Consider the following 12,004-nt stretch of genomic DNA (forward strand, 5'->3'; position numbering starts at 1 on the left):
TCTGCTTTTAAAACTTTCGTATTACATAAAAAAAACAAACTGGAGTTAAGAGCACAGAGTATCGAGTGAAGCCAGAGAAGGGAGGCATGGGAGAACTTCACGGCAACAATATGCAACCAAGCTGTTTGAGTAATTCTAACAAAACGAGCAGAGCTTTTGTTTTAACCTTGAGTTTTGCTGGTTGCACGAGTCAAATGAAAGTGAAAAAAGTCAGATTTAATGGGTTTTTTCATTTATCCCTGGAGGAGTTAAAAACTCTGAATCTGAACATCTGTACAGACTTTTGATATCCGCTGTGAACGGATGCTGCTGGAATGACTTTGTGGAGCACGTACGGATTCTGTGTGGCCGCACAGTTATGATCATTAATCACCAGTGCTCGTACATGCAGACAGACTCGTGCACACATACAGTATGTGTTTTCACACAATTACAGATATCCCCAACATGACTCACGAACAGAAAAAGAAACTAATGACCAGATGCAGACAGGAACCAAATCACTACCAACACAATAGTCACTCCAAACAATAGAGGATATGACAAACATAAACACGCAGAAGAATAGGTACCTTGCTCGTACACGGCGTGCTACAACAACTCCAGCCAACAAGACCCTCTATGCCTATTTCTCTTCACCCCCCTCCTCCTGCCCCCCCGTCCCAGGTGACTTCAACAGCGGAAAAGTGCAACAAAACGCACGCCACTCCATTTGTTTACACCAGAGGATGTTTAGTTTGAAAATTGGATGCCGACATGAATTCCATTGTGAGAGAATAAGATTGGTGAGTCCACAGTATGTACGTGTGTGTATGCGCGCGTGTGTGTGTGTGTGTGTGTGTGAGTCTGTGCATGTGTGTGTGTGAGGCGTCTGCTGAAGAATTTCTTAAGTGGGCCTTGTGGGAAAAAAATCCAGTATCAACAATCTGCAGATTAAATCACCTGCTTTATCATGGACAACTGTGTGTGTGTGTGTGTGTGTGTGTGCGTGCGTGCGTGCGTGTGCGTGCGTGCGTGCGTGCGTGCGAGCTAATACGTGCTTTTCTTTCTCACGAGCAGTGAAAGAAGTCAGAAGCAATTCAGAGCATTCAGGTGTTTTTCAGGATGTGTGTGAATGTCTCATATTTTTTGTTTCCTAGCTGCATAAAGTTTGTCTTAGAATCCCGACTCAGCTTTATTTTGTATTTTTTTATCCTGTTCTGTCTTTCTTTTGTGCTCAGAGTTTAAACCTGGAAGCTGAATGATGATGCTCGCCTCTCGTAGAAGCTCATTGGTCGCGCTCTGACCTTGTGCAGATGCTTGGTCATGATCGGATGTCACCGGGGATCTAGGTCGAGGTAATTAACTCCACCTGTCACACAACTTCACAGCCGTAATAATAATGAATTTAGGTTCAAGTAAATAATACTTTGTGTATTTAATAGCGTCAGAGCTACCCTCAGATGTCCTCGAGCTTCTTTGAACTCTGAGACTGAAGCCATTTGCTGAGTAACAGATTGTTTCTTGTGCCGATAGCTTGTGTGTTTGTGCCTGAGAGGACGCTCTGAGCATCAGGGGGTGTCAGTTTTTATAATTGCAGTCAGACCTTCCCCGTTTTTTCATGTGTCATCAAACTTTGGAGCAAAAACAGTTTGTAACTGAGCTGCTCACTCGGTCGAGTCACAAACTGTTAAAAGATCCAAAAAAGAAGAATTGAAAGCGGTCTTTATTGCTATTTTTGTGGAAGCATTTCCCGCTCAGACATGAAACAAATCTTATATTTAGTATCGTGGTCCCTGCCAATCCTACTCCTTTACTGAAGAGTTTACAAACTTTACTTTAAAGGTAGTCGTGGCCCTTCTTCTGTTTTAGTTTTGGTGTGAGACACTTGTTATATATTACTGAAAAGAGAGACAGGAAGTCCCACCAGGCCTCTACACCTGTGGAAGATAACCAGCTACCAATCCACCTCGGTGCTGTGTAAGTCCTTTACCTAAATGTATGTTAGAGTGACAGAGCGCTTGTTTGTGGTTAACGTGACTTTAAAAAAGAAGACAAGTTGCCATATTTACTAGATATGGGGGGAAAAAAAAAAACGAGGTTTTGAATAGATTCATAACTTCCTAAAATCGAGTGCTAATGCTAGATCTTTAACTCAGTTCAACGCCAAACGGAGCAGCAAGAAGTCTCACAGACGACTGGAGTAGATCCTGAAGTGTGGACTCATTCAAAAACAGACTTTGAATCATGAATCCAGAATCATTTTGAATCGCAAAAAAAGATTCTCAATCGAGTCGTGAGACACTCAGTGACACATTGTAATAGCTACATGTTTGGAACGCGTTGCAAAAAAATGGAAGACGACGATTTGAGCAAAACGATTCAACCTTTCATGGCATCGAGTAGGACCCCGCTGTAACACCTGACTTTAAACACTCCCCCGTTTCTGTTCCAGACAAAATGTTTAACAGAAAACCTGTTTGGAAAAAAAAGTGTTGGAGCGGGACCTGAACATCTGCTTCTTCTCTAGAGCTCCTTACAGTGTTTTACAGTAAGCGTGTGTTTCAGGGCAGCTGTGCTCCCTGTTATTGACCGACTGGGTCGATAACCTTTCGCTGAGCTCGCTTTTGTGTGCGCTCCCTCCAGCAGATCCGACAAGCAGTATCTGGAGGGACGAATCTTCACCGCGACTTGACAGCTCCCCTCTGCCCGCCATACGCCCAGACTCGCCTGTGTGTGACACTTCAGACAGTGTGTGTGACAGTGTGTCCCTTGGCCCTTCGCAGCTCCGCAGTGAGTGTGTGTGTGTGTGTGTGTGGGAACTCACCCGCGCTGCAAATGCAACTTTTTTGAGGGGTTGTTTTTCCTGCATGTGTGTGTGTGTGTGTGCGCCCTGAGAGAGGATGTGCGAGTGAAACATATTTGTGACTCTGCGAGGTGTTTCATCACTCATTTTGTAATGCCTCCGCCGCCTCGTGTTGCAGTGCGGCCTCTCGCAGCGAACCCCCCGTCGCTGCGCCTCTTGTTCGCCAGACAGCTCATAATGGAGGCTGCCTCGCGGACGCAGCACAACAGAGCATTATTAATCCATTTCACAGCAGTCTCCTGCAGTGAGAGGCAAACAAGGATTCTTTCTATGAAGCCTAGTTAACGCTCGATTACTAGCGGGGGGATATTAACCCAAATAATCCAGTAAACAGTGGCTAATTCCATGCCTGTGCCTAATTACCAGCATCATGGCCGAGGTCAGGAGGTCAGGAGGTCACTGTTTCTGGGTCACACAGAAAAGGAATCCTACCGAGGATTAAAGAGTGATTTGATAGCAGTGAAATAATGATCCTGTGTCGGCTGGGATTTCTGATCTTTGACCTGTGCAGGAGAATCAAAGGGCGGCGCTGCGTGCCAAAACGGCTTCATGTGATACTCCGCACATGAACACCACAACCCGACTAATCTAAGCAACCCTTTCCAATCCGGCCGTGATGAAAGACGCTGCTTTGAAGCCCTCTGTCAGAGACGCTTATGACCAAAATAGGTCAGGAAAACTTCTCCTCAACCCGACCCAGGTGACATCACAAACCTGCCCAAACTCTTTAATTCTCTCCAGCTGCAGAATCGCTGAATCTTTCATGCAAACTTTCTCCTAGAACAACGTTTGGTGAACAGACATCCCTTCAACCTGAAAGATTATAAACAGAGCTATAAAAAAAAAAAAAACCTCTAAACCCAGCAGGACATTTCTTCCACAGCTTTTCAGAACACACCACTTTTGATCTGCATTAAGGGAAAATGAATAATTATTCTTCAAGGAGTGAATGAGTACATGGAAGTCTCCACAGCATCGTCTGGGATGTGCCTGAGCTTACAGAGGGGCAGGAACGGAACGGCTGGGAATAACCGCCAGTCTTCAGAGTCTCCTACGTTCAACTTAATTGGAGCTCCAGGGCTTTAACCCTTTCGTGCCGAGGCGTGACACACAGAGGCGAGCGAGGAGAAGCGTGCTGAATGTCACATGTCTGACATTTGAAGCTGTATGAGCTCGACACCACAGCGGGCTCTCTCTTCGCACACTCAGAGAGAGAAAGCGCCGTCGCCGACTGGCAGGCGAGGCCGTGGTCGCTAAATGAGAGCGCTTTCAATTTAAGGAATTATTTTAATCAAATTGAAAACGGACTGAATGAAGACGCACACGGAGAATGACTCCATTTAATTATAGAAAACAATGCATCGCTTCCAGACCCAGTGAAGTTGATAAAATAAACCGAATGCGTTTGTGCTCTGCAATTATCTCGTCCTTAATGACGTTATCCTGCAGCCGCGTACACCAAAGCTCGGCAACAAACATTCTGCAGATGAAAAAGCGATTGGAGTCAACAAACAAAACTCACTTCGAGCCGCAGCCTCGTTTTCTGGGAGGTCAAATGATCTGATGTTTCTGTCAGGAGAATCTGTTTGCTTTGAAGAATTGTAACAGACACTTTAAGTTTAAAAAAAGGATCTTATTTGAGCTTAATTTCTATCATCTTAATGTCCTGAGACGGTTAAATCAAAATCAAAAAATCTAAAGTGGGTATAGTTTGGGATGGTCCTTTCCAGACTACGAGAACAATTTGCAAAACGTGAAGGCCCTAAAACATGTAAAGCTAGCGCCCAGGTTTACAAGCCTCTTTAATGACGGACTCATTGTGAACAGACTCAAAGCACCCTGCAGCTTTCTGTCCATCAAATGTTTGTGACTGGAAAGAGAAGTCCCTCTGCTGACCAGACAGCCGAGAGACTCATGCCCACTTTTCACATGACTGATGAGGAGACTCACCGTGGCTGTGCAGAGACCAGAGGAGGGGGGCGTTGGGGTCGTGCGTCCACCCACACAGGCCGTGGTCAAAGTCACACACGGTGTCTGCCGGAGGAGACGTGGCTGCTGGGAGAGGTGGAGAGCAGCGAGAAGAGAAGAGACGCATCAGAGCGAGGGCCAAAAGGCGTGAAGAGAAGCATTCGCAGCTGCTCTCAATAAAGCCTTTCACAAGCTTTCCTCTTAATAACTCTATTAATCCTCTCTCTTACCTGCAGTCGTCACAGGGACCGTGGTGGTCTCAGTGTCAGCAGGCAGTGTTGGCGTGACGGTGTCGGCAGGCGTGGTCATCTCTGCAGACACAAACAGAACAAGTAGGTCAGAGGTGAAAGTATGAAACAATCATCAGACATTACATTAGTGTAAAGAGGATACATTCATCAGCCTGTGTTTGTTCTACAGATTACTGATGGGGTGTTTCTCCTCGGCCGGGTCAGGAAACACAGATGTGAGAGGAAGCGATAAGACACGGCGTGCAGAAAGAAAACAGAAAGTAATTAGGTGAAGTGTCTTTAAAGAGCGTCTGCACGTTCTGCCCTTTATTCCCAAGATCCAGATAGCAAAGGAAGCAGCTTACAGAAATAAATACAACATAACTTCTACAAAGAGGAAAAAGAGAAATGTTTCTTTCTTTTGATGAAAGTCTGAAACCGATACGTCTGTAAGGCCGTTCTAAAAACACAGTGAACATGAAACCTGGGAAACAGAAACACGGCTCTGTGGGAAAAGATAAAGATCAGCCGCTCACCAGATCTAAAACTCAGGAAATTCACTTGATTTATGTCATTTGATTTAATACAAATCAGTATGAAGTGCTGCAGGAATAAGAGAGAAATGAGCATTTTCTAAACTGAAGTCTAAATGTCACAAAGGTTTGACCTCGTCCTAAAACTCAACGTTTATTTTCAACATTTTGGCTTCCATCTCAAAGTGTGGATTCTTTCCTAAACATCACCACTTCCTTCGCCAACATTTGGACTCTACTCTCTGCATTTGAGCTTTTCTCTCAACATGTTCGTTTTGTTCTAGACATCTGAAACTGTTCTAGACATTCTCACAAACTTTGTTCTCCAAGGTTAAACTTAATTCTTGACCTCTCTGCTTTATTGTGAAAATGCAATATACAGTAAATATAAATCTTCTTCCTGCCTCTAAAACTCTTTTGTTGGTTTAGTCATACAGAAATTAAAGATGCCGTTCTTTAACAGGGACTAATAACTTCTCAGATTGTCGACTGGTTGTCCAGTCATAGAAGTCGCCTGGCGCTTATTCCCCTAAAAAAAAAAAACATTTCCAACATTTCATTGCTGTGCCCTTCAGATAATGTTAGCTGCAAAAACAAGTTCAGGTTCACTTGAAAAGCAAAGAGAGGAGGATGTTTAAAAACAGGAAATCAAAGCTTGAAGCTACTGCTTTCCGTCAGGTTGAACCATTAATCAGCAGATAAGCAGCTTTTTGAAGTATAATGTGCATACCAGTGCATGTATATCATTTGAGTGTGAGGTCATCGTCCACTCTAACTCTCCAGTCTCTGTTTGCTCATCCCACCCACAGAGTCAGAGACGAGAGGCAGGCACAGATAGCCCGAGAGCACCCAAAGGAGGCCCCTGTCATGTTGTGTCTGGGTGCTCAGGCGTCAGAGTCTCTCCAAGTTCAAATGCTAACACACACACAGTCTCACACACATGCATGTATGCAGAAGGCCTGAGCTAAAGCTGATGGATGGATGTGTCCCTTCGACCTTGGACGAGATGATCACACTCTGGGAACAGCTCATTGGCTGTCAGAAAGCACACACAGACACACACACACACACACACACACCCTGTACACACTTCATGTGCATGTGTGAGCTATCGTGTGTGTTGTGCACTCTCTCACGCATCGCCTCTCTGCACTTAACTTCCATTTCAACTCACATATATCAGAAAAAAAGGCTCTAAAACGCCACACAGATGCACGTATAAGCCAACAATTTGCTCATTAAAACACAACACGTGTGCACAAACACACACATGTGGAGCAGGCTGCTGCAGGAATGTGGAGTGGGAGAACGGGCTGTGTTATTAGGAGCAGATGGGTCAATGCTGCCGTTAGATCAGAGTTTACACAGAGGTTTGGGTCACGTACAAAAAACCCCCCCAAAAATCTCATTAATCACGTGTAGAAACTGTGGAAGCTCGATATGCCTGAGTGATGATTGCAATAAGTCATGATCAACATGTTACCCCAGTTCTTTTGGCCTCTTTTCCTTATTTACAGACATTTTGACCACTGAAATGAGTCTGACAGAGCTCATTAAGTGGAATAAAAAGATGCAAACATGAAAAAAAAGGTCACACAGACTCATCTCCACACTCCACTCTGCAGCTCTTTCTTCATGACCACCGTTATCATTTAAAGAGTATGAAAGGCACTAAGAGCAACAAACGCCGCGTGATACACAATTGATCCGCAAGCAGGAACTTCCCGTGGAAACAAGCTCCACGACGCCACAGCTGGAGAAATGGCACACATGAAAGGAGCGGGCCACAGCTGGTGACGGTTTCTGACATTAACCAGGCGTTAATGTCACGTCCTTTATGCCTGTCGTTAACGAACTAATGAGACTCTTATCGCTGCGAGCCCGACGGGACGGTGAGGCACGGAAAGCAAACTCAAACCTCTCTTCTTCCAAATATTCAAATGCAAGACGTGCATGTCTTACTCTTCTTCACTCTCTGAGTGTGTTGATTTATTTCAGTCAAGCCGTCGGATCTTCCAGATAAAAAGGCGTTCAGGTATTGATAACACCAGGCACTACTGTTACATAAATGATGCTTAAAGTTTTGTGGTTATTTAAAAAAAAGAGCGATTTTAACCTCTCAGTACTCGAGAGCTTCACGTTAACTAACGACTTCATCAGATCATTTCTTAGTACTGTTGAGTTATTCTGGTGTTAGCTGGTTTCCCGCACAACACAAAAACACAAAGAAACAAACCGATGAATGCAGAAGTAGAAACTCCCGTCCTGGTTAAATTGTTGTTTTTGTAAATGGAGTCTGGTGGCTTTAAAGAAAGCTATGATAATGGCTCTTTCTGGTCCAAAAATGATCTGACCTTGAAGGACAGCATTAACTACAAATCTCTGCTTCTCACTTTACATACTTTGATTAAGCGCATTAGCCCCAACAGATCACGTCGCAGCCGTCCCAGTTTGTGTGATCGGACGGAGAAACCTTTTGTACCTATCACACATTCAGTTTCCAGAAATGTTCAATAAGAATTTCCAGGTTTTAAAATACCAAAATGACCCTTTAAGTCTGGGGAACAAGCGTCAAAATAAACCACATTACCTGTGCACCAGTAACACACACACTCACACACACACACACGTAAAGTCCATTAAGATTCAATCCAGCTCCTGAGCACTGCATGCTTTCAAAGGTCAGGCCCTGTCACAGTGTAAATGCGCTGACCTTTCCAGGGTGTGACAGGAGTGTCGGGGGCCATGAGAATACGACTCATTGGGTGTGTGTGTTTATGTGCGATTGAGAGGGGCTCATGTGCAAACGTATGCAACCCACCTAAACCGCCCCGAGCCGTGTCCTTGACATGTGTGCAGGCTGTGTGGCAGAGCTGCATGAGGAGGGCAGGTCTGCATCGACAGGCCTTTATATTAAAAAAAAATATATATATATATATATAGCAGAGGCCTTGCAATGCAGGAAAAGTCCCTCTGCAGCAGAGTGTTGCCTTACATAATGTGTCTACTGCTGCAGGTGATGATGCAAGTCATCATCATGCAGGGGATGAGACACCATCACTTAGAGCTGGACCCAGGGGAGCTGCTGGCATAGATAATGTTGACGCACACTCACATTGCTGCTGCGCAAACACACACACACACACACACACACACACACACACACACACACAAATACACAGATAAATGCTTTTGTACGCTTGTTTTATAACAGACACCCAAACATACGCCTGCACAGGGCAGCAAAGGGCCAACCCTCCCCGCTCACTCCTGAAGAATCTGACTCAGCAGTATGTCAGAGAAGGGGAAAAAAAAAACAACCTGCAATTATGTAGAAAGCCTTTCTGTAAATCTCTACTTGGCAGTCCTACTAGCACACACGCTGGTGGATCGATTCATCCGTGCACGTCCACACACGTACTCCCCCAAAAGAACATGATGGGAAAGACAAGCAGCCTTTGTTTGATGTTCTGCTGAGTGGGGTTAAGTGCTTCATATCAAGGATCAGCCATGATAAGACTTCTTCAAATACCGATCTCAGAATCAGAAATACGTCTGATTCAGCCTGGGATCGGCTTACTCCCTTTAAGCACTTTGAGTTGCCTCAGTTGATTTTAGATCACAAATGTATACAGACTAGACTAAACTATATTATAGATTTGTTTTAGTACTTACATTACCTCAAAAATTTCCAAAAGTTATCAAAGCAAGATAAAATTCTTAATGATACAGGTGTAACGGGACGTGTCTTCTCGTGGCATGTCAGACAGAATGTCCATCGTTGCCGTGGAAACACTGGATGTTACCATTGACTGTTAATATTTAATGGATTAAGCCTGAGTGACGTCAGCCATCTGTTCCTGCAGGCGGCTCTGGAGGCTCGTCTGCAGCAGCCGCCATGTTGGAAATGCTGTCTCAACCTAACTTTCAGTCAACCTAACGACAGGCTGAGAGCTGAGGCGGGTTTAAAGCCTCTTGACGAACCATAACATCACATCCACCCAACACGTCTCATGGTCAAACGTCATGTAAATTATACTCGGATACATCAGCTCGTCTGTAAACATATTCTCTTCTTCAGGTCGGTTTCACCAATCATGTGTTTTCTTTTCTATTCTACAGATCAATACTTGAAATTACATTTTTGGAATTGGTTGCAGGACTGAAAAACTGTTATGGGAAAATGTTTTATGTACACAGACTCTCTCGTTGAGGACGACATATTGTGGAGAGCGGAGACAGTGACATGAAGAGCTTCTTTGAAAATCTTAAATCAGGAGGGGATACTTAGCTTTAGTGTATTTAGTGAGATGTTAAAGACAGTGTGAAGCAGACACACCTGAGGTTTACATTACAGGTGTGTACGTGCATGAGTGAGCTCTGCAGTGTACTGTGCACCTGAGACTCCAATGAGACTTCCTGGAAGGAGGCAGAGATAATATTTTGCATTTTTTCCCCCCACAGATGAGTCTCTTAAAATCCTGAGCTCATACATTTTTCATTTTTTGTAGCAGGTGTACTACGAAAAAACTGTCACTGTCGAGGTGTGAGTGTGTGCCTGTGTGTCAGGGAAAAGAGGTGACGAGTAAGAGAGGAAAGAGGAGAGGAGGAGGCATGGTTAGGAAAGAAAAGAACAGAAACATTTACGGACCCGCGCACCGGGCCTCAGGGTGGGAAAAGACAGAACTGCAACCATGTGTAGGAACGAGGAGAGAGACCTTATTCTGCCTCGCTGTGGCTGCTGCTGCTGCTGCTGCAGTGATTAAAATGAGCTCGGCAAGATTTTGGTGGAAAAAAATGTGCCGATTTCATCAGCCTGGAGCATAAAACTGAGAAAAGAGGGCTTAAGAGAAGACAGGAAAGAGGACGTGAGGAGTTTGAGTGAGAAGGGAAGTGAATGATTTACAGAATGTCAGCAGTAGTTCTCCGTTCCTGCTGAGTTTTGGGATGCCTGTGAACAATGTGTGCCCCTCCACAGTGGGTTTTTTGTGCCACGTCCCCAAAGAAACTCTCCTCTACATCTGATAAAAAAGAAAAATCCCAGGCAACAAAAAGAGGTAATCCCTGACTCTGAGGTTTGTGTGTTTCCATTTTGTAGCCATCTTTTGGGCTTCATTGTTGTTGTGTTTCTGCACGGCACCTCCCCAAAGTTTAGTCGTCAAACAAACGGCAAATGCAAAACACATCGTTTCCCCCGTGATCGGTACGGGATGTTTCTTGGGAGAAAATAGCAAACACACATGTGACACGTGTTTTCTAACGGCAAGAGTAAACGCTTTCATGAGCTGCACGTAAACTGAAACACTCATTCCCAGACAGAGAATATCACTTCATTACTTTGTGTTTTAAACAAATTAGACCCATTAAACTAAAACCATGTTACGTCTTTATATCAATAGTAAACCTCTTCTTAAACTTTAGTTCACTCACTTGTGCGTGATTTCAAAAAGGGCTTTAACTGGAAAAATACTCAATGCGAAGAAGCGAAGTATAAAACATTATCTGTATATACAAATGGACAACCTCCTCCCGTTGTACCAAAGTGAAGCCAAAGTATCCCCAAAACCCTTCAGGTGGGCTCAGTCCTCAGCAGAACAGATTATTGTGTCAGTGTGAAGCACCACACACTAATTGCAGGTCGATTCAAAGTCATTCTTTTAACATTAGTTGTACTTTGGGCATGATTTGTGCTTTCAGTAGCATGTTAGCGTGGGGTTTATATCACTGTGTTTCCTTTTTTTTCCCTGACTCTGTCCTCTAGATAAAGTGGTTAAAGCCGAAATGCTGATGTGCTCTTCTTAATATTAAATTCCTCTCCTGCTAGAAAGCGGTGCACTTCATCAGCACTTATATACAGACACACAAACACATCAATCACAGCGATGAAGCCGGAGTGTAGCTTGTGTTTATAGTGGTGTGATTACAGCAGTGTGTGTGTGTGTGTGTGTGTGTGTGTGTGTGTGTGTTGTGCTGCACAGCCCGTCATCCTGTTCAGGCACAGAGGGAGTGGTAAACAGTGAGAGTCCACATACGTGTGTGTGTGTGTGTGTGTGTTTCTGCTGCACTTTCTCACATCTGGATAACAGACCGAGCTGGAAAGCGAACAAACCAATCTTCTCTCTCTCTCTCTCTCTCTCTCTCTCTCTCTCTCTCTCTCTCTCTCTCTCTCTCTCTCTCTCTCTCTCTCTCTCTCTCTCTCTCTCTCTCTCTCTCTCTCTCTCTCTCTCTCTCTCTCTCTCTCTCTCTGGGGATGCATTCTTTTAAAACAAACCCTTTCCAACCCCTGCTGACGGTCACATTTGTTGTAGAAGTTCACAAAAAGCCTCGCTCATATATTCCAGGTGAACTAATCTCAGAAAGTCTAAATCACAACATTCCTCTGCTTTCTCTTCACTCGACGTCTCTTTTCACCTCTGGCAGAGGCTCTA

The 12,004-nt window shown here is 44.4% G+C and overlaps 1 protein-coding gene across 1 annotated transcript in view; it reads right to left on the minus strand.

Annotated features, from left to right (window-relative positions):
- nrp2a (neuropilin 2a) overlaps nucleotides 1-12,004 on the minus strand; it is a 95,334-nt gene that overhangs the window by 11,284 nt on the left and 72,046 nt on the right. Inside the window, 2 exon segments of the mRNA XM_065952273.1 lie at nucleotides 4,796-4,900; nucleotides 5,044-5,124. Of these exon segments, the coding sequence (XP_065808345.1) occupies nucleotides 4,796-4,900; nucleotides 5,044-5,124 (186 nt within the window).

Source organism: Labrus bergylta, chromosome 24 (genome assembly GCF_963930695.1).
Source record: "Labrus bergylta chromosome 24, fLabBer1.1, whole genome shotgun sequence".
NCBI classification, from domain to species: Eukaryota; Metazoa; Chordata; class Actinopteri; order Labriformes; family Labridae; genus Labrus; species Labrus bergylta.